Source organism: Poecile atricapillus, chromosome 5, assembly GCF_030490865.1.
Source record: "Poecile atricapillus isolate bPoeAtr1 chromosome 5, bPoeAtr1.hap1, whole genome shotgun sequence".
NCBI classification, from domain to species: Eukaryota; Metazoa; Chordata; class Aves; order Passeriformes; family Paridae; genus Poecile; species Poecile atricapillus.
The window spans coordinates 30,909,800-30,930,624 of record NC_081253.1 but is presented as its reverse complement, the minus strand read 5'-3'; the positions used below and the strand labels follow the sequence as shown (position 1 = coordinate 30,930,624).

The 20,825-nt window shown below is 39.0% G+C and overlaps 1 protein-coding gene across 1 annotated transcript in view; it reads right to left on the bottom strand.

Annotated features, from left to right (window-relative positions):
- The window catches only part of COL5A2 (collagen type V alpha 2 chain), a 95,224-nt gene that overhangs the window by 32,015 nt on the left and 42,384 nt on the right, over positions 1–20,825 (bottom strand). Inside the window, exons 2-12 of the mRNA XM_058840024.1 lie at positions 14,469–14,693; positions 13,006–13,019; positions 11,682–11,714; positions 11,030–11,062; positions 10,315–10,368; positions 6,733–6,843; positions 5,304–5,381; positions 3,329–3,373; positions 2,767–2,820; positions 2,107–2,160; positions 612–665 (exon numbers count right to left, since the gene is read on the bottom strand). Coding sequence (XP_058696007.1) covers positions 612–665; positions 2,107–2,160; positions 2,767–2,820; positions 3,329–3,373; positions 5,304–5,381; positions 6,733–6,843; positions 10,315–10,368; positions 11,030–11,062; positions 11,682–11,714; positions 13,006–13,019; positions 14,469–14,693 — 755 coding nt within the window. The remainder of the gene's footprint in view (positions 1–611; positions 666–2,106; positions 2,161–2,766; positions 2,821–3,328; positions 3,374–5,303; positions 5,382–6,732; positions 6,844–10,314; positions 10,369–11,029; positions 11,063–11,681; positions 11,715–13,005; positions 13,020–14,468; positions 14,694–20,825) is intronic.

The window sequence follows — 20,825 nt, the reverse complement described above, 5'->3', positions numbered from 1 at the left end:
ATGATACAGCCTTGAAGTTATTCTCAGCATTATACATATTTTCATTGACATTAACAGCTTTATCATTTACATTGTTGTGTGATCAAGCTTCAAATTTCAACAAAAGTAATGAAGTGGCAGGCCAAGTTTTGACAGTTAATATGGACAAACATTAATTAAGCTGAGATCAAAATTCAGAGCAATCACTTAAAATGAAACTCAGACCTGCAAACTGCCTCGTTCTTTCAGAATATGTCAGTCCAGAAACATGATAAACAACTGCTACCAAAACACATTTAGCAATTCAACCAAAACTCTCTCGCACTTAGCTTCCTACCAAGTTTCTCTGGAAGGGCTAACAGAAGGGAGATAAGTGCCTTCTGTCAGAATATTGGTGATATGAACCTAGAACAGAAATCTCAGATAACAACATTTGTCCTTTCAGCAACAAAGCAAACACTAATCTGGAGCCCAGCAGTAAGGTAAGACAAGGCCTTCAGATACTGAATGGCAGAACTCTGCATTCATAATTAAAAGCAATACTGATGAGTCACATCAGGATGAAGCAATAAGGAACCATCATATGATGACATATGATTATTTTGCTAAAATTTACAAAATTGTGCTCTTACTGGAGATCCTGGGAATCCAGGCTCACCGGATTGCCCTGGTCTACCAGGTTCACCCTAAGGAGAGAAAAAAAATAAAAAGGAACACATTAAAACAGGAGATTTGAAAAACTGACTTTTTGTATCATTCTTCTAATTCAAACAAATAAGGACACTCACATCAGTATTATGCAACCTCTCTTTTCTGTAACAATGTCAGTGACATAAATCAACTGTATATGTGCCTAGCAAATGAGCATTAGACACATTAACTCACAAAGGGTTTTTAACCAAGAAGGGGGAAAACTGAAGGCTGAGCCCACAATGTATCCCAGTCATCAGGAGATGGTTTTCCTGGGAATTAATGAGGCAACCTTCTATCATCTTCACACAAAGCATCAAATTGCTGTTCCTTCCCACTGGAACAGCAATTTAAAACTACCTGCATTGTAGCTTGTGACTCTCCTTCTGTTTAAATGTTTTAATATGTGTATAATTTCATCCTGGGACAGTGATTATTTCTGTGTATTGCAATAGGAAAAACAATGTGGTGAAACCAAACAAGTATATTTTGAAGATTAATCAAAGCCCTCCATAGTCACAGCCAAATATTCCTTTATGTGCATCAATCAGTTCAAATACACCCAGGACACCAGGATGCAGGAATATGAGAGGCTTCAGGAAAATAGTTTCAGGTCAGAGAGAAGGCAAAGTGCTTCACAAATGCAATTAAAGACACCCAAACAATGGAAATGGGGGGAATTCTTAGAGCAGGGCCAAGATTTGACCTCCCTGCACTGAGAGTTAACTGTTGCCAAGGATTCTTAAAAACCCTTGTACAGTTTAATGGGAAGGTAGCTGTTACACAATTAATTTCTATACTAAAATGGCATCTGAAATTTTCTAACTAATTTCCAAGTTATAAATTACAGTTCAGATGGATTTAGTGTGATTTGCAAACAAATAATATACACCTACCAGTAAGGTCTAAGGCTACTGTTGAGCAGTATACATATACACTCATATGGATATAAAACATACATTTCACATAAATATTTGTGCATATATGGATAAAGAAAAAATCCATTAGGAACATAATCAATTTTTTTAAGAAATTAAATACTAAAATCTTGTCCAGAACCAAGTATATGCTGCCATTAGAGCTCTTCTAACCCAATATGCAATCACAAAAGAGAGGACATGCCTCCAATTGACCCCCTGTGATTTATTATTATGTTTGATTTCATGAACAATTACCTCAGCTAAAAACTTACTGACCAAGAAATCGAGATGGTGCTTAGACATTAGGTATGATGATGACACGTAAGGAAAGAAAGGAGGGGTTGGAAGATGGTTGCCAAGATTCACAGTTGTGATGCTGGATTTAATGAGCACAATTACAAAGGAAAGCAGACAATAGTAGTTAGAACAGGCACATCTGCTGGTTAGTCACTGTCCCACAGATGCCAATGTTTGTTTTATTAAAAATAAAACAAGATACAAAGAATAACAAACTTACATCTTCACCAGGTTTGCCTGGAGGTCCCTCTGGTCCACGAGAACCAACTGGCCCCTACGAAACAAATTTATTTGTTGAGAAGTCAGTTTAGCCATCACTTAAATATCTATTTACTCCATTTCTAAGTCTGGTTTTACAAAAGCTAATGTAGAAAAAGGAAGATTTTATGCCTAAGCACATTTGCTCAGTTTTGTGGTACTCTTTCTAACCATCCTGACAATAGAAAACCTGCATTATATTATATGAAAATACAGGATGGATTCTTTAGGGAAAAAACCCCAAAACATTAAAAATCACAGTTGCTGTTGCTTCAAATCTCTGGCTCTTGCTTGTACTTTTGAACCATTTTGCTGCCTCAAAAAAAAATATTCTCATCATCCTTTGTGTAAATTACACCATCAGGTATGGTTATACCAGTGCCTAGCCATCCTCAGGCCTGTGCTGGAAAAGTGAGAACGTTTCTAATATAATCATTGCTATTCATATTCAAAACAACTCAAATTCACTGGTCCAGAACAACCTGCTTTGAACACTACAACTCTTCACTGAAGTTACTTAATAGTTTCAGCTGAAACAACACCAAAAAAATCTGTTCTGAAATGAAAAAGTACAGCAAATTTGCAATTCTGTTGTAGAAATGTTTTTATTTATTGTTCTTACCATAGGGCCTGGATCCCCAGGTTCGCCAGGTGGGCCTGTGGGGCCAGCACCACCCTAAAATTAACCAAAAATTAGTACAGTTACAAAATGCAAAAGCAACTATAAGAATTTAATTTAAAATCCATGACTAGGAAAATCACAGCCTATGGGAGAGTCTGGATACTAATTCAGAACCAGTTCACATTTCCATATGAGTGAAAGTTGGATACTGAAACCCCTCAGGCTGTAGATAAATCCTGTACCATACATAAACCCCACTGGAAACTTTACACCATGCCAATACCAAAACCAGAACAGTCTCCATTTTCATTACTGCTCACTCATTAAAAAACATGTTGGGTTAAAACCCTGTTAAAGATCTAATAAACAGTTCTTTTGGAGCCAGTTGCTGTGTATAGAGTCCATCTGGAGCAGAGCCCTTGCTTAAAATCCCTTCTGGATGAAGGTGCATTCAGCCACAAGTCACTGAGGATGGACACTGCCCCAGAGATCACAAACCCCGCTCATGATGAGCTCTTCCTTCAGCTCTGGCCAATTAAATCCCCTGAGGTGAAGCACTCACTTGTTTTCCTTGGAGACCCTGAGGACCTCTTGGACCCACTGGACCCTGTTGAACACACAACTTGTTACACACTGGAAAACAACCTTTCCCAACTAAGATTCACCCTACAAAGGGCAAAATGGCCTGATAGTGACCATTTCTACAGAGCATTTCTACAATCTGAAAGGTTTTTACTCAGAAAACTGGCATTATGAAACACAAACACATGTTGAATGAAATCTTCAAAGCCCAAAAGCCACAGGAGTGTAATTTCATTAGCAGCTGAAAATATGGACTTGGCTGCTTCATGCAACCTCACAGTCTCCAGAATCACAATAACCAAACTTTCAGCCTAGCTCCATGAAAAAATGTAGTAATGAAGTAAGAGTTGGGGGGAATAGTCCTCGCTTGAAAGGAATGTCATTACTCAGATGAATTTCATAATGGAATCAATGACAAAATAAATTAATCTTCTTGTTCTCAGTCATGAGCTGAAAAGCAGTAATGAAAGGACATGTTTAAATGTATCATACAAACCACCAAAAGAGCTTTGCAAATCATTTTGGTTAGTTACACAAAACTCAGATGGTCCTTTAGAAAGTGTCGTGGAAATTTTAGGAACAATCTCAAACCTAATTGTAACTTGTAACACGAAATAAACATTATATTGTTTGAAAGTAATTATCTTGGTTCTGGGAATACAAAAATATCTACAACACAACCATTCACTTTGACAGAATTTCAAGACAATATTTTTTTACTAATTTTTACAAAGCAAATGTGGAAGAGTTAGCGAAAAAAAAAAAAAGGTAATGAACTTTAGAAACAAAACAGTTTTTCAGCTGTCAGTTACCCAGCTTACAAGACAAGGGAAAAAGAATGTCACATGACATGATGAATCAATCCAAAGACAGAGAGTGCCAACTGACTTTAGCAGACATTGTGTAAGGCCATAGATATAGTAACATTAAATGTAATCATATTTGAGAATAATAAGAGAAGAGGGGGTACAAAAGATGCAACACCTTGAAAAAAAACCTGAGTGAAAGGATTAAGCGAAACAATGAAAGGAACAAAGTAGGACAGACTTGTGGAAGAAATCATTTTATGTTCAGAAAGCAAACTCACTGAAGAGAGACATTCATCAAAAAGTTCTCTGAAGAAATCACTGCAAAAGTTAGTCCTAAGGAAAAGTATCAAATTACCTTTAGAACCTTTCATATGGTATTTGAACTGATTTTGAAGGCTACTGGTGGGGACATGGATAAGATTCAGGTCGGCAAACTCATGGACAGTACAATCACTAAAGGATGATTTTCTTCAGAATGGATGTTAAAAATATCAGCAAAGATAGTAACAGTATTTTCAAGATATCAAATGTGAAGAGAGGTATTATTAAGAAACAACCCCAGGAGTTCCAAAAGAGAAAACTTATGTTGGTGAAACAGCTGTCAGAGACACTTGAAAATTTCAATGTTACCATTATGTCCTCAGTGCACTCAAAGTAAAGGGCATATCTAAACAGTGAGGGATGCCAGTAAAAAACTGGACCCCCTGGAGAAACAGGAAGTCTGCCTTGAAATAACAAAGTATAGATTTGAGTTAAGAGTTGGTTTTGGAAGTAATTTTTTCAAATTACTACCAAAAAATCCCTGACTTGATGTTACATGTGAAAGGAAGTTAAATATTTGTTTATTTTGCTTTGTGTTGTACCTGACAACTTCCAGTCACTGTACAGTGACAAAAGAGGAGCCGGTTTTTCCTCCTGTACCTTACTGTTAATAGCTGCTATATTTCAGAAGGAGAGACAGAGGTGGGAGAAGTAGCTGTCATTCAACAGAAAAACACTTTTTTCCCCAGGTAGTGTGCAAAACTCTACTAGAATATCCTGTACATCCAAGTTCTAGAGGCACAGGAAGTTGTAGAGAATGAATTCCCTTTTGGGTTTTTGGCCATGCAAATCATCTCTTACAGTACAGGGCTAATGTGATCTTACCACTGCACCAGGCATCAGTCCCATCTGACTACCAAGTCCAGACTTCTCATCCAGCCCTGCCATCTGAGCTGAAAAGGGCTGGAAAAATAAGATGGGTGATTTTAGCTGTGAGTCATTGTGAGCTATTACAAATGGAAACATAGTTAATTTTATGATGACAAATTAAAATTTTTAAGCATCTTGCCCTTATTCAGCAAAGCTGAAATTCAGCAGTGAAAGCCACTGCTGTTCCTATCAATTCACAGAGACCAATAAGCTAGAGAAGGAAGAAACTCCAGTGCCCTCCTCCTTATGCAAGCAAATAGTTGAAATCAACAGTTTTATTTTGCTTCATTCAGAGCCAGAGCCTCATTGGCAGGCCAGAGCTTACAGGAGCTGAAAACAAGCAAAAACTCAAACATTGATTCAAATCTCCCAACATTTACAGGTAGTTCCTCCGTAGATTGGTACCCAAACACATTTTCTAAAGGCTGGAGATTCCCTGAGGTCAGAGACAGGAATACAAACAAAAAGTGTTTTCAATTTCCAGCCACGCCTTCCTTCCATATTTTCTGTGGAATTCTATGTAAGATAAGGGTGCCTCCATTATGGTGCCTCGGTGATTCTAAGAGATTCCTGTGTGTTGAAGATATTTACTTGGGCTGAGGCTGCTGGATCCAGAAGTGTTGGGAAATGTGGTTAAGTCAAGAAATGCTGCCTGAAGTTGCAGGCTATTGGCCTAACATGGATATTGCAGATTTTTGTCACTATAACTATTGTTTTCAGTAACATCTCAGGAACAATGGAATGAGAAATCAAAACAGGTGTCAAAACAGCAGTAAATGTGTAACTGAATACACCTGACAAATTCAAATATGTATTTAATTATCAACCACAATTAGTGTCCAATAGAAGGCGAAGGAGAAAAAAGAAGTTTTGCAGAATACCTTATCTGTATCTATGGTTGGTTAGCTTTGATTTCACAAAATTTCTTACTTAATCTTCTCAGTGTTGGTCTGAATAATTACAGCAAGAAGTATAACCAACCACATTTTAGTTGCTCTCATTAGTTATTTATAATGCATCTATCTTAATTCTCACTTTTCTGTATTCCTAATTTGGTGCACTCATTTCCTCTGTACTATTGCTCAGACCCCTTGGGTGGTGGAAGTAAAAGAACCCTTGTGGTTGTTCTAGATTAGAGCAGCTTGGCTTTCCTAGATGGTAAAATCTGCTGTGAAAGGCACATCCTTTCCCAGATTTCTCATATTGAACTTGTCCCTATTTTTAGCAGAATTTGCAGTGCCTCTAGCTGCTGCCCCTCATGACTGGAAGACAGGATGTGTGGGCACAGCATTCCATGGTCATGGAACCAAAGGCAAAGTCCCTTTTATATCACGTGGATCTGGTCCAACACTCCACTTCCAGCTAGAGCAAATGTAAAACTTACCCTGCTTATTCCATCTGGTCCTGGGTGAGTGGGATGCCCTGGAGGACCAGGGTCACCAGGCTGGCCAGGAATACCAGGTTCCCCATCAATCCCTTGAGGACCACGAGGACCCTAAAAAGAAAATCAGGAATGCCAGCAATGTGCAAAGGTATTCACTGAAATCATTGTAACTGGCAACCACCTGCCTCTTTGGGATAAATCTGTATTTCCACAGAAAGACCTTCAAACAAACAACATCCCTAAAGCTCTGTTTCTACCTTCAGATCAGAAGCACTGACTGAAATTAATCATGAATCCAACACCTAAGTAAACTGCAGCAATTTCTATCACAGGTTTCTTTCAGAAAATCAGGCTTCCTATCATTCCATACTAGAGTATACTATTCCTCAAAATCTCTTTGGCTTTGCACACCATATAGAACGAAGTTAATTCACTTCTAAAACATTTACAGTTCAGATAAGTGTAAACATACACAGAGGTTTAGGAAACTCCAGAGTAATGCTGGATTTTTACAGCCTACTTGACATCATGAATGGTTTAGCCAGTTCATACCACTGCTGAATTCTCAACACAGTTATAATGCCAGAAATGTGGGCAAAGTTACCTGGTGTTGAAGTCACCTCTAGCTAGTATTTACAGAAAAGGTTAGAATCCATCCTGTGGCTCTCATTTTAATGTGGCTCCCACTTTTAATTCCTAAACTGCACTCAACTCATATAAGAACTAAAATTAAATATGGAGGCAGCTAATAAAACATTAGTAGTAATGGGGCCAATACAGACATGCTTCAATCATAAATACAGACTTTAAAGTGCTTGTTACTACTTTTTTTCATTAGAATAAAATGCTTGACCAAGGCAAGGAAAAGTTTTAGACTGTGTAATGAGATTTTCTGTTTTAAGGATCCTTAAACATAAAATTTTAGAAGCCTGGCTCACTGAGTCATCTTTTCAAATGCAATTAACAATCAGACAGACTGCCAGGGTTTCTGTGAGGTGAAGACTGTGTCTGCAACACATTTCAGTGGAATTTATGTCTGAAGTGGTATGGTTTGAACCAGTATGGTTCACAGAAAGTGCTATGAATAGAAGGCATTCTGAACAAATGAGAAGGTCTGTGCATGTTGGATGACTGTCCCAAGGAGGAAAAGAATGAGATATCTTATTTGTTTGCTCACAACACAAAAAGAAAACAAGTGAAGCATTAGAGAAAAAAAAAAAACAAAACACAAAACCACAGCTGCCTATAAAGAATTTAGCAGGTCTCTGTAGGATTGCCAATTTTCAATACCCACATGAGATACCTTAACAAAATCTAATAGAGAAAAAGCCTTTTTTAATTTATTTTTAGAAAAGGACATACTTTTTAGTCACCAAAACTCAAGTTGCTTCAAGAGCAAAAACAGAACTGCATATCTCAAAACCAAAAAAGTCATCAAAATGCATGTTTGTAGGTAACAAGTGGTATATATCCAGTTTGGTGGGTTTTTAATAAAATATTGATTATCATTTTATTTATTTTACAGTATCTATACGTTTATACGTAGAGAAAAAAAGCCCTTCCATTTTCTCTCACCGGTGCAAGGTCAGTAAGGTTAAAAAAAAAAAAAAAAAAAAAAAGAAAAAGAAAAACTAAGAGGAAAAAGGAAAAACTTTCTCACAAATGCCACGAGGTGGCACCATTTAAACGCACAATTTTCTCATTCTGGTCCACCGCTGCTGATGGTCAGGAAACAATTAAAGGTTTTGCTGTAATAAAATCAAAGGAAAAAGCAGCTCATGGTAGGATACTCCCAAACTTCTACCTACTTAAACTGCTACTGCAAGTAAAATTGAGTGTAAATCCACATGGAAAGAAAAACATATGAATGGTTCTGAGGATGTCCAAGTTTATTTTCTGTCTTCAAAAGACCATTTGTTAACAACTAAAATGTCATCATGCTCCAAAACTCCCCCTCCCTAGCTGCATTCTGAACATGCAGCCATGCTACCCCCTAGCTGTCTCTCACTGTTACACTAACAAAGAATCTGGTGTAAAAAATACACTAATATTCCTGAATTCATTCTACATCCAAGGGTCCTGCTTTTGTAAAAGGTGGCCATCCACAGCAAGGTTGGGTTCTTTCTGCTCACTAGTCAGGAGGAGCCTGACTTTAAAGAACAACAAAAAACAGTCTGAAGAAATAAACAAACAGCTTGGAAATGTGCTTAGTGCATTAGTAACATCCCCAGTCAGTAACGTATTTAACCAGATTAATTTTACAAAGGCAGTCTGTACATGGTTATCTGCTCCATGAGGGTTTTTTTTTCCATAACATAAACTGCACATCTCTTTTCCTCAAGTGAAAATAACCCCCCCTGCACTGGCAGTCACCGTGTCTCTGAGAGCAGTGCTCTTGGTCTCAGACCCACACTCTGGCATACACACAGCTCCTCAGAACCTCTGATGGAACATTTGCAAAGGAACCGACTGCTTCTCAATCTTTCGTTATCCCTTGAAAGCAGAATAATAACCTGTGTCAAAAGGACTCAAAGCTATTTACAGCCTTTTGGGATTTGAGGTGCTTGTGGCCACCACTCTGTAGAGACACAAGGGATGTATGGCAGAAAATGAGGATTTATTTAGCATCTCAATGACAATACTGCAGATTAGGAAAGCACTTCAGACAGCCTCATTCAGAAAACATAAGTCAAGTTTTCTGTGTGCATCCCAAAACTGCACAACTACTCCCAAAGTTCTGTTAAGCATTTTGATACTCGTTCTTCTCACAGATGTCTTCAGGAGATCTGAAGAGCAGCAGTGGCTTGGCAAGCATCTCAAAGAGACTACAAACTTCCAGCACTGCTTTAACAACGTCATTACCATCTACAGGCAACAGGCACACACTGGCAACAGGGCAAGGGGGACTGCTTTAGGCTTATGCCTAACCTCAGTATTGGCTTGCTCTCGCCTGAGGGAAGGGAAAATATCCACACTGAAATTACAAAGATTCGACTCCCAAATGTGCTTTTAGAAGCTTCTGCTCTTTGACCTAGCTTTTTCAACAGGAACATGTCATCTGGGGTATTTTCAAGCACTCTTTTTTGGCCTTTCTGTGGTTCTCCGCATGCAGACACCGAAATTCTCCTATGAAGTCTTTATTTCCACTGAGCAATCCTGGTTACATTATTCACCAGCATACCAATAAATGTAGTCAAATGTTAACTCCTGCTAACTTCTGAGGTTTGTCTTTCCTGCAGTGCTCTGAGCCACACAGCTCACACTGCTTCTGCTGCACAGCAGTCACCAGCAAACAGCAATCAAGTTTTATCAAGGGAATGTAATGTTCCAGTTCTGTCTGAGAATGTTGAGAAAGTATGGCTTTGGTGGAATCACTACTAAACCTCTGAATATTCTCAAAATATTCAGGTTTCAATCTACCCAAACAACGATGAAATAGAAATGTTTTCCTGTTTGTTACCTGATTCCTGGAAAATACGAGGACAGTTTTGGTAATTCTAGAAGACATAGCAACAGTTTAAAGCCATTTAATCTTTTGAGGTTGCTTCAGGTACTTTATTTCTGAGATATTAAATAACTTACAGGTCTTCCCTTTGGTCCTCGTTCTCCTCGTGGACCTTGTGAGCCTGGAGGTCCCTAAAAGAAAGACCAAAAATATTAAGTCTCTTGTAAAGTGACTAATGATTAATAAAGCTCTGAAAATACAAAATCCAATAGCTTGTTTGAAAAATAATTTGTGGGTTTTTTTCTACATCACCATGAAGAAAATAGCTATAATCAACGAGTATTCAATATTTCTTCTCAACTGTACATTGCCTGAAGGGAGTAGAACCATGATGCAGAGATCTACAAAATGGTCTCATCTCTCATGTGCTCCACAGGTTAACTCAGCAAAGGTTTCCTGAATGCTGGACACTCTTCATGTGGAGATGAACAGGTTTGAGACACCCTCCCTGCTAGTCGAGGACTGCCCTGTGCTCAGCCACAGCATGGAGCATCCTGCAGCTCCTCCTGCTCCTGCTTGGGCCCTGCTGGAGAGGCATTCCCCAGCATCCACCTGGCACTAATAGCCTCAGATGTCCATGTGCTACAAGCACACATCCACTCACTCTGGGCATGGGCTGACCTGGCACTGGTAGAAACATCCCATCGTCTTCTCACCCCCTCAAAAGCATTATGGCTCTGCAGATAATACCCACTGAGACACGGAAGAATCCTCCTTCACATCACCCTCACAACACAAACCAGACATGGCACAAAGTGGCAGATGCCTCAAGAGAGGTCAAAAAGTACTCACGGCTGGTCCCGGGCGGCCTCGTATGCCTGAAACCTAGAGCAGGGAATATAAATTAGTCACCACGTGTCATGGGTGCATTTGTCATCACTGCCTTACAGAAAATCAGTTACTGAGAAACAAATAAATAGCAAGGCAGGACAATGAAGTATCAAGCAAGTAAAAAGACTTTGGGGGAAGGGGAAAAAGAAGTAGTAAATATAATTTCCACTGGTTATGTTTTTCCAGTTTGGAGTCTTTTTATTAGCAATGTGAGCAAAATCTTAGAAGTACCACTGCTCCTCTAAAAACGATTTAATAAATAAGTGAATTACAATAATTTAGGCTCAACTTATTCATTACTTAAATCTGTTTCTCTTCACATTAGAAAGGAATAAATAGATAATGAAATTTTATTTCACCCCTTTCTAGATACTAATTTACCATTGTACACTTGTACATCTACAAAAATCTAACCATAAAAATAAAGATTATGACGGAAGAACTAACAGGAATTTCCAATGTAACAAATAGGAAGCAGCATACTTAATTCCACTCCTTTCATTCCTAGGCTGTATGGTTTTGTTATATTTACTTCATTGCTGCAATTCTACTTTAAAGCATTAATATCTGCACTTCTAGGATGTGCTGATGGATGAAGAAAATATTAACTTACAGGTGGCACTATTCCAGGTTCTCCTTTTTGTCCCTGTAGGAAAAAGATACCAAAACATCAGATGCCAGAAAAGAAGTGAAAGTACACTTCACAGTACCAGTTTCACCAATACTATCCCTGTGAGTAATGCTTCTTTAAAAATACAAGACTAAATTAAAGTAACTGTGACAAATAATCCATATTATTTTGATGACTGTGGACACTGATTAAATGAAGGCCATAAATTAACATTATCCTCTAGCTGTATAACATACTGTCTGAAAGAAGAATTAAACTAAAAAAATACAAATTTTTCTGTTAGAACTGCTAGAAAGTGCTAGAAAATACTTTGGAGTTCTGTTGTTGGATTATTTGATTCATGTGAAATACAGGGCCTAGAGCAGTATTTAGATTCCATTTCTTCAAGATACTGAGTTAAAATATGTATCATCAAATGGATATAGAAATCCATCTGCAGCCTAGGGACAGAAGACAATGATATTGCATAGCTTCAGAGTGAAGGACAACAGCAACTGACAATTGACTTCTTTTCTTTGAGCTGAATGTGTTAACAATGATTACATGTTACATCAAATAACTGGGCTGAGACCTATCTGTGTTTTTTTAAGGAAAAAAAGAGGACTTGGCAAAGATTAATTTTCTGCCTTGCTTATCAAGTAATTAATAACAAGGTGGGTACAGTCCATTTATTTCCATAAACTACCTCTGCATACAGGGCACTCAGTTTTGGTGAGTGCATGTACTTGATCATCTAAAAGTTATTTCAATTATTTCTTGCAGTTGCTTACTATCTTGGAAACCTATTTATGGGAATGCCTTTTAATTTCTTCTGTAAGAACAGGTCTTCCCTTTGTTTAATTGCACACAATGAGAGAAGCTGCCCACAGAACCATGGCTCTGGGCAAGGACACATGATTCCACTGCTACCTCCTGCCCCCTGGGCAGCTCAGCCTCAGCACAAAAACCAGCTGCAAGCTTTAACAGTTCAGCATCTACTGACAGAATGGTCCCTTCCCTCAGCCTGTGGCACTGCTACAGGTGATACAACCAAACTACTCCAACTGGAATTTCTTTGATGTAGACAGCAAGGATTTTCAGCCAGGGGATTTTCTATATTTAGATCAGGATTTCCGCCCGCATCCCAGCGTTTTTTTCATGTGGACTGCAATCTCCCTAGCCACCAAGAAAGGCCAAGAGAAAGAACTACATATTTTTAACAGAGATTATGTATATCTTTTGTGATACACTTCAAGGAGATGCACGGGAGCCTTTTAACTCCCTTTTAACAATAGTAATACATTACAAAAAGTAAAGGAAATCTTACCTTTCTTCCTCTACCTATGAGAAAGGACAAAAGAAGAAAAGAGTAGAAATTAGTGATTGTACTCAGAGACAGAATACAGTAAGAGTTGAGTGCAGGTGCTACAGCTAGAGCCATCCCTGATCCTGGATGCAGAGGGGATGGTGCATTGCCTACAGGGAGCTGGGGGAGTTTCCAGGGACACACATACTCTCTGGTTCAGGTCTGAGGAATCACAACACTGTGCAAAAACATACTTTGATTCTCAGCCTTTTTCCTCATTGTACAGAATAACAAAACAAACTTTGGGAAAGCAGAGTATCTTGTGAGGAATTGTCAGACACTGGCCTAATGACTGACAGGTAGTCAAGGGAAGCTTTGTTACTGACTCCAACAATAACTATTGATGGATCCACAACATATTACAGAGTATTTTTCATTAGACAGAGCTCATAGAGGGATTTTAGACCTTTTCTTTAGGTAGTACCTGTATGCATGGGGATGCATTTAGGGCCATATAGCCATACTCATGCCCACAAAAAACCTGCAGAAAAATATTTTATTAATACTTCAAATAACAGCAAGGAATTTGGGGATGTATCCATACTGCTTTTAAATTTGCTGGGTGTACCCTGCTGGTGTTGGCCCAATGCCTCCCATAACAGAGCAGGATGCACCATCTATCTATTAGTGCTCACCACATCTTGCTGCACTGCTCAATTACACAAGTCCCTACTTTGGTCCTTATCACTACTTTGTTCAATATTAAGCTGATCAACAGCAATTATATCTCCTGAAGAAATTAATTATTATACATTGAATGTAACTCTAATAATTCAATATACACTATTATTTAGCTTTAATTGCAAGGTAAAAAAATTTCTTTTAGGAAAATTGAGGGGGTATTCCTTTACCCAAGTCTCTCCAGGAAGAAGAACTGGACTGGAAAAGACATAATATATAAGGTATATAACAGAAAAGATGCTAATAGGGAGTTCATAATACTTCACTCTTCTTTTATATCTCACAAAAAGATCCATGTTTTCACTTTGGGGAAACATTTTAGATTTACTCAGTTTACATTTATTAGAGGATCACTGAATTGGGCATCTGAAAGAATGCACTTATTATATACAGTAATGTATTCAATATATACTTATCTTTATATGTTTATTATATATATATACTTATCTTTCAGTATCAGATGAACCACAAAAAGAAGCCAGAATTCAATCCCCTCAAAATATCAAGACAGATTTCAGAAGAATCTTTTAGCTGTAAAGGCATTTGGGCTTATATCAGCCTCATAGCCTAAAGCAAACTGTTTTGAGTCAGCTGTGGGGCAGCCCAGGAGGGATGATAACTGCCAAGTATCTACTATTTTCAGACTTAAACTTTCACCATAAAAATAGCATTAGCAACTCCAATATCACCAGCTTCCTAGTTCTTTGGGCTGTCTCTCCTTTCAAACTAGAAAAGGTTCTTACCAATGGTGGGGTCAAAATCCCGTGACGTATGGGGACACACAGGACAGCACTCTCCCGGGGGCACCTGGGGGTTCTCACACTCCAGCATATCTTGACACTGGATTTCATCGCAAAGAATAGCTCCATTGTCACAGACACAGATTTGGCATGGTGAGGGCTTCCAAATATCCCTGTTCAGGTACATCTGTCCATTCTGAGTGCAGGCTATTTCTTCACCATCTTCTCCTGGAACAGAGGAGAGAACACACAAGACATTGTCCAACTATGAAATTGAAGGAATGGGACTGGACAAGAAAAGAGCACATCTGGAGATGAGAACTAGCATCACATACACAGAGAAAATTGCACCAGCAAAGCTGAAGCTGATGGTAAGGACTTTTAAGATATGTGTCTTTTTTATATTACCACCTTATTTCTTGATCAGAGAGAAGTAAAATAGTCACCAATTCCCCCACAGTATCAAAGGAACTTTGTCTCCTGAGTCTCTGGATGTCATTCTGCTCAGTGGGGTGTCACCTCCACCCTGAGGAACTCCTGCCAACTCCCTGCTCTGTGTAAGAGCTGAGCACAGGGCATTGGAGAGGTCAGACCAGGGACACTTCTCTCTGGAACAGCACATGCTGCCTGCTCCCTGCTGGCTTACACAGCCAGATGGGACAGGGTTCAACAGATAGGGCAGCAGCTAGGAGAAAGAAAAAAGACCGTCACATTTACTGGGTGAGGTTTATTTATTGGTGTATGGAAATACCAACACAGAGAATCAAATCTGAACAGGAGAGCCAGCCTGCTGTCCAGTGGCAACAGCAGCACCCACTGCAGTGGTATTTGCAGCAGTGTCACCAGCTGAGTAACAAGAGGCTCCTCACATCATTTATGTTCAGTTTTTATAATCCAGCTGGTCGTGGCCCAACATAATCAACCCAGCACACACATGATACTGTCATGGATATATCTTGACTACATACAAAATACCCCTTAGATATTTTAAGCACATATGAAAGACCATCTTTAGTCAGTATTTATAGAGGACCTGTATGGGCTGACTTTTATGCATGCATCCTTTCTATGTTATTCACACAATTGCACTTACATTTGTCTTATTTTACCCATATGTAAGTCTTTCCCCCTTGTTTTCTTCCTACTTTGTAGCCAAACATCCTGGATATGTTTGGATTTTTTTTTTTTAGTCATGAGGTGAGTAAAACTCAGTATCTTCCTCTAAAGTTAAAATGTGTCTGAGAAAGAGCACAAAAAACAAGTAAAGTAGAAGTTTTGCTTGTGTATCCAACATTTCACAGAATGCCCTAGCAGCAAGAAAATATTTTTTTCATTTTGTCCTAATGAATATTTCATCCTCTAAAGGAACAAGCAGCTGTAAAACCAAGGAATCGTCCCCAGGCTGTCCCTAGACCATGTGTCACAACTTGCAAACCAAGAATCCCAGTGCCAAGAGAGTGTCTGAGTCACACACGGCAAAGCTGTCACTCACAGTCCAAAAATTATTCTCCTGACCCCTGAGATGTTGCAGAGAAGACTCATCTTACGTGGGTGGGAGCTCCATCTGACTACAGAAATCCCTGCTATCAAAAATATCTTTGAAACTGGACAATCCAGTTAAAACCACTACTGAAAATTCCCAAACAGGTCTAATTTCTAATTGATACAAGACTGGGAGTATGGTCAATTATATATACAGGACACATCCTCCTAATCAAAGATCATAACCATTGTTTGTCTAAGCAAACCTGTGACTAGTGTAAAAATTAACAGCTCTAAGCACAAAGACAATTTCACTGTTCTATACATTTCTGTCCTAATTTAAACCAGATGTAAACAGAAAATTACTAAGTAATAAGTATGAGCAGATTTGGAATTTCAGCTTCGTGCCTCATCTCAAGCCCAGTTACTCCATGAATGTCAAAGCCTGAAGAAAGGGAGCAGATGTGCCATTAACTGTTGCCTGCCATCACTAACAGCTTTCTAACACAAACTCAAATTGAAATTTTCACCAGGTCAGCTCCTCTTCAATCACTTACTCACAGCAACAGACAAAATGACTCGAAGAGGTGCTGCAGGAGCTTGGGAGGAAATGTTTTCAGTGTGAAGTAAAGACATCAACCAAGTGTGCTGTACAGTCCATTTATGACACTGTGAGAATCATTTTCCAAACTGCAGATCGTATTTTGGAAACCACTCTTCTCACTTCTCCCTTGTGAGCATGACATAATGCACTGTCTGACATATTTAGCCTTTTCCCCCCAGATGTCTGGCATATGGTCTATGTCTTCTTTAACGTATCACCCACAGAACTCTTTGTGCTGTTCAAAAGAGCATCAGCTTGCATAAATGAAATTTCTAAGTTATTGAGCCCAAAGTCAGCATTCTGTCATAACTTCAAATAAACCACATAGCAACTGCTTTGGCAAATCAGAGCTGAGCCAGATGGTGACTAGCTTCTGCCTGGGTCCTGCTCAGCAGCTGGGAAAGAGGCAGGGGAGAAAGCACATACCAGCTTCTGAAAGCTACTAAGAAGTCTGCTTCCCTATCAGATTGCAGATTTAATGGTAATTAAAATAACCAAAACCAAAAACATACCACCTCTTAATATCGTCAGAGAACACAAAGGTACATCTCTTGATTACATTTGGTGCTCCTAGTTTTTCTTTCTCTTGTGACTGCATTACACTGAAAGAGTAACCTGGAAAGGGCAGCTGTTTCAAAGCCAGCTCATTTCACAAGAACATTTTGACATTCTATTCCCAGACCTGAACTGCAGTCATGTTATCCAGCTACACCCAGAGAGGCAAAGGCAGCAAAGCAAATCATTCTACCATTTCCCCTCTGGCTTGGAAGTTTGCAGGCTTGTTTTAATCACAGAGACCAAGTTACAAACTCTTTATATATCACATGTTCTTTCTACATCTACATTTGTAACATAAGGTGTTGAGTGGCTTGAGAAGCAGCTTTGGAAATTTTTAATGAGGCAAAAGGATCTGCTAGGCCATTAACCAACTTTTTTACCAACAAAAAAGTACAACTCTAGTTGGTATTGGGCCTGACTAAAGAACTGACAGGATTCAAACCCACCGAGTTTCAAAGCAGTCTGCAAATATAAAAGGCAAGGTAGGAGAAATACCCAATGAATCATTTAAGGACTCATTCATCCATGAGCTCACACAACAACCAACCTTCAGAAAGAGGATTACGTACTGTGCGAAGTACAGTAAGTAAAATGCAATTTATTTCTGCTATATATTGATGTGTTGGAGTTAAAATTTTACTTTAAAGAACTAATTTATCAGCAGTCAAACCATCAGTTACAGCTAATTTACTGGATCCTCAGACACAGAGATTACACATCAGCAGCTTGGAAGTAATGGCACTGACATGCCCAGGCCCAGTCTGATGTCACCACTGAAGCTGTACTTATTACTGGGAAGGGAGGAAGGGGACAGGGGATCCCACATGTCATCCCAGCCACTAGATGGCTGTCAATGTCCATCAGGCATCACGAGCAAGTGTCAAAGTTCATGCACAGACCAGGTGTGTAAGGCCTCCTCTGCTTTGGGGTGCTTGTGCTGAGCTTGCTTTCATTTCAAGTACATCTCAAGGTTAATTCTCAAGCCAACAGCAGGACAGGTGTTTTAAAAGACAGCATATTAAATAATTTCAATTTTTCACCACGTGATTTTGAAAGCAACACCTGGAAATTTACTGCTGCTTCAGTTGCCGTTTAAAGTTACTTGCTTCACATTATTGTGCTCATATTGCTTTCACTGATTCCTGGTTCGCATCTTGCACATGGAAAAAGAAAAGTAAGGCTGGACAAAGTAAGGCAGACCAAATAGAAAGAAAGGGAAAATGACACCACAAAAATGTGCACCATAAAAAGTAGAAGCAGTGAACCACCACTGCCTCAGATGAGGTGATAGCAGGTATATGAAGGACAGGAATACATCTTTCAATGACCTACTTGAAGAAAATAAATGGCACAAGCACAGCCTGCATATATGAGTGTTTTCTGCAGACATGACAAGGGAAAGAAAAGGATTTGGCATCAAAGCAGCTCCCTTTCATCACATTTTTACTAGTCCTACCAAATGTGCTAATTAAAAAAGTCTAGAAGCTGACAGACCAACAGTGGTAGAGAACACAGTCTAACAAAATCAAAAAAGATGATGAGTGGTAGTGAAAGCAGTCAGTTTTAGGCTTTCTTCTGCCAGGAGGGGCTTCTTGATGCATAGTGTAACCAAATCTCAATTCTTTTGCATTGCTTAACATAAAAAGACTGGAACAGAAGGGGAATAGTTATTTAATAAAAAAGGGTTGGAAATAAAACAGCTTGCACAGGGGTCTTCTTATCCTCTCTTTGTCATCGTCATGCTAGTTTGTGAAAAGCATAGGGAAATATAAGATTACACAGATACAGAGGTTCTAAAGTTTAAAAAGCTAGAAAATGAAAAGCTGAGTTTTGAGATATGAACTACAAAAGTTAATCCTGCTGACTCACAAAGCAGAGGTGCAGAAGCAAATCAAAGTGAAAGATGATATGTGCTAACAACCATTCTGCAGATGTACTCTTGTGCATGCGTACAGACTGCCAAGAATGGAGTTCCAAGTTACTGTCCAATCTTCCTTGTAAAAAAGTGGGTAAGAGCAAATCCCTTGCATTATACTTATGGGAATGTACACAGGCACAAAGCTTAAAACACAAACCTGTAGGAAACCAGATTTCATCAGAACTTTTTCTTAGGAAAAGAGGCAGGGGAGGGTTAAGCCATCCTCCAGAGTTCCTGCTTAAAAAAAATCCTAGGGGATAATTTGCAAAGTTGACAATTAAAAAGCCTTTTTAACAGCATTCTACAGAATAAAATATGTTGAATGCTTTAAAGTAAGTGAGTTTCAATTGAGGAGGTCAACAAGGACAAGACAAGGAGCTACAAGCCTTCAGAAGTAGAAAAGTTTCAGGGTATTCTCTTAAATAAAGTAGATAATTTCAAAACATGTATTTTCAGCTGGAAAATTACAGGCTCAACTGCTTTTCCTGTGGAGGCCACAAATGCCATTAAGTATGAATAAATACCATGAAGCATCGAGGTGCAAGTCAGCTCCCAAGAAGAGAATTATTTGTTGAAATTACTGTGACCATCCTTAAAGCCATACACTGCATCTGGCCAGCTGCTTCTGGCTGGCACTACAGGGAAGGAGATCACCCTCTGAGATTCACCAACCAAGAAAACCCAGCCTCCAAGCTCCAAACAACAATCCAGAAGCAGAAAGCAACAGCAGAACAATATATCCTGACTGGAGAGAAGAAATAATCTCTCAGGTAAAGGACTCTCTTAGTGTGACCTGGTACCTGGGGTTTGTTTCTTCCAGAAAATTATGAATAAATAAATAAATAAACAAATCTGTTTTCCACTCAGCATTGTGATTTCACTTTTGACTGAATGGGGGGAAAAGCATAAGAAAAACTATGCTTAGGATACAGCTAAAAACCTCCAAATTAATTGTAAATCAATATCTGAAGTATGCAACTGCTTCTACATTTACTTGGATGGAATCAATGCTACCCTACAATTGGCTTGGTGGCCCCTATTTCCTCTTTTTCCCACAGGATCATGAATTTCTATCTACATCAGGGCAAACAGAAGTTTTGCTTGCCTTTTTATGGATAAGTTTCATTTCCAGCACAGAACAATCAAGAACAATGTTTTTATTCCAAGATCCAACATATGCTGAATACAAAGGCAGAATATACTGGGATCCCTTCCAGTAAAAAGGCTTTCTCTCACTGGTCCCACAGCACTATTCAATGTTTATCATACTATTCAATTCCCTAAAAACAAATCATGGTGTTGTAGCTGCATCTTAGCCTCACTGGTCCTGAGTGCTGAACAAGACTCAACCCTTGTATACATCCCAGACAAGGCAGGAAATTCTGCAGAAGCAACCTTGCTCAAATTTTAGTCACACTCATCCTTTCCTTTTGATTATCCCAGTCTTGGACATGTCCATTTCAAAAGCACTCAGTTAAACTAACTCATTAGAGTTATCCCAAGAACAAGGTTAGATGTAAACATGTTTAACTTTCCTTTTCTCTGTTTTTACTTCAGTTCACAAGTGGGCTGTGGACACATTGCTGGGTGCCTGCAGGAGGATAGGGTGAAGGAGAGAGTTGAATATGCCAGCAGTGCTTATACAAATACTCTCAGATTACTTCATTCAAGCCTCCAGCATGTATCAGTAAATAAAATTACTTCCAAATTTCCAAGGCTGCACAGAGACTGTTGTGGGGAGGCATTCAGGGCATGCCTGAGAAAACACTATTGCAGATTTCAGCAGTTGGAGCAAATC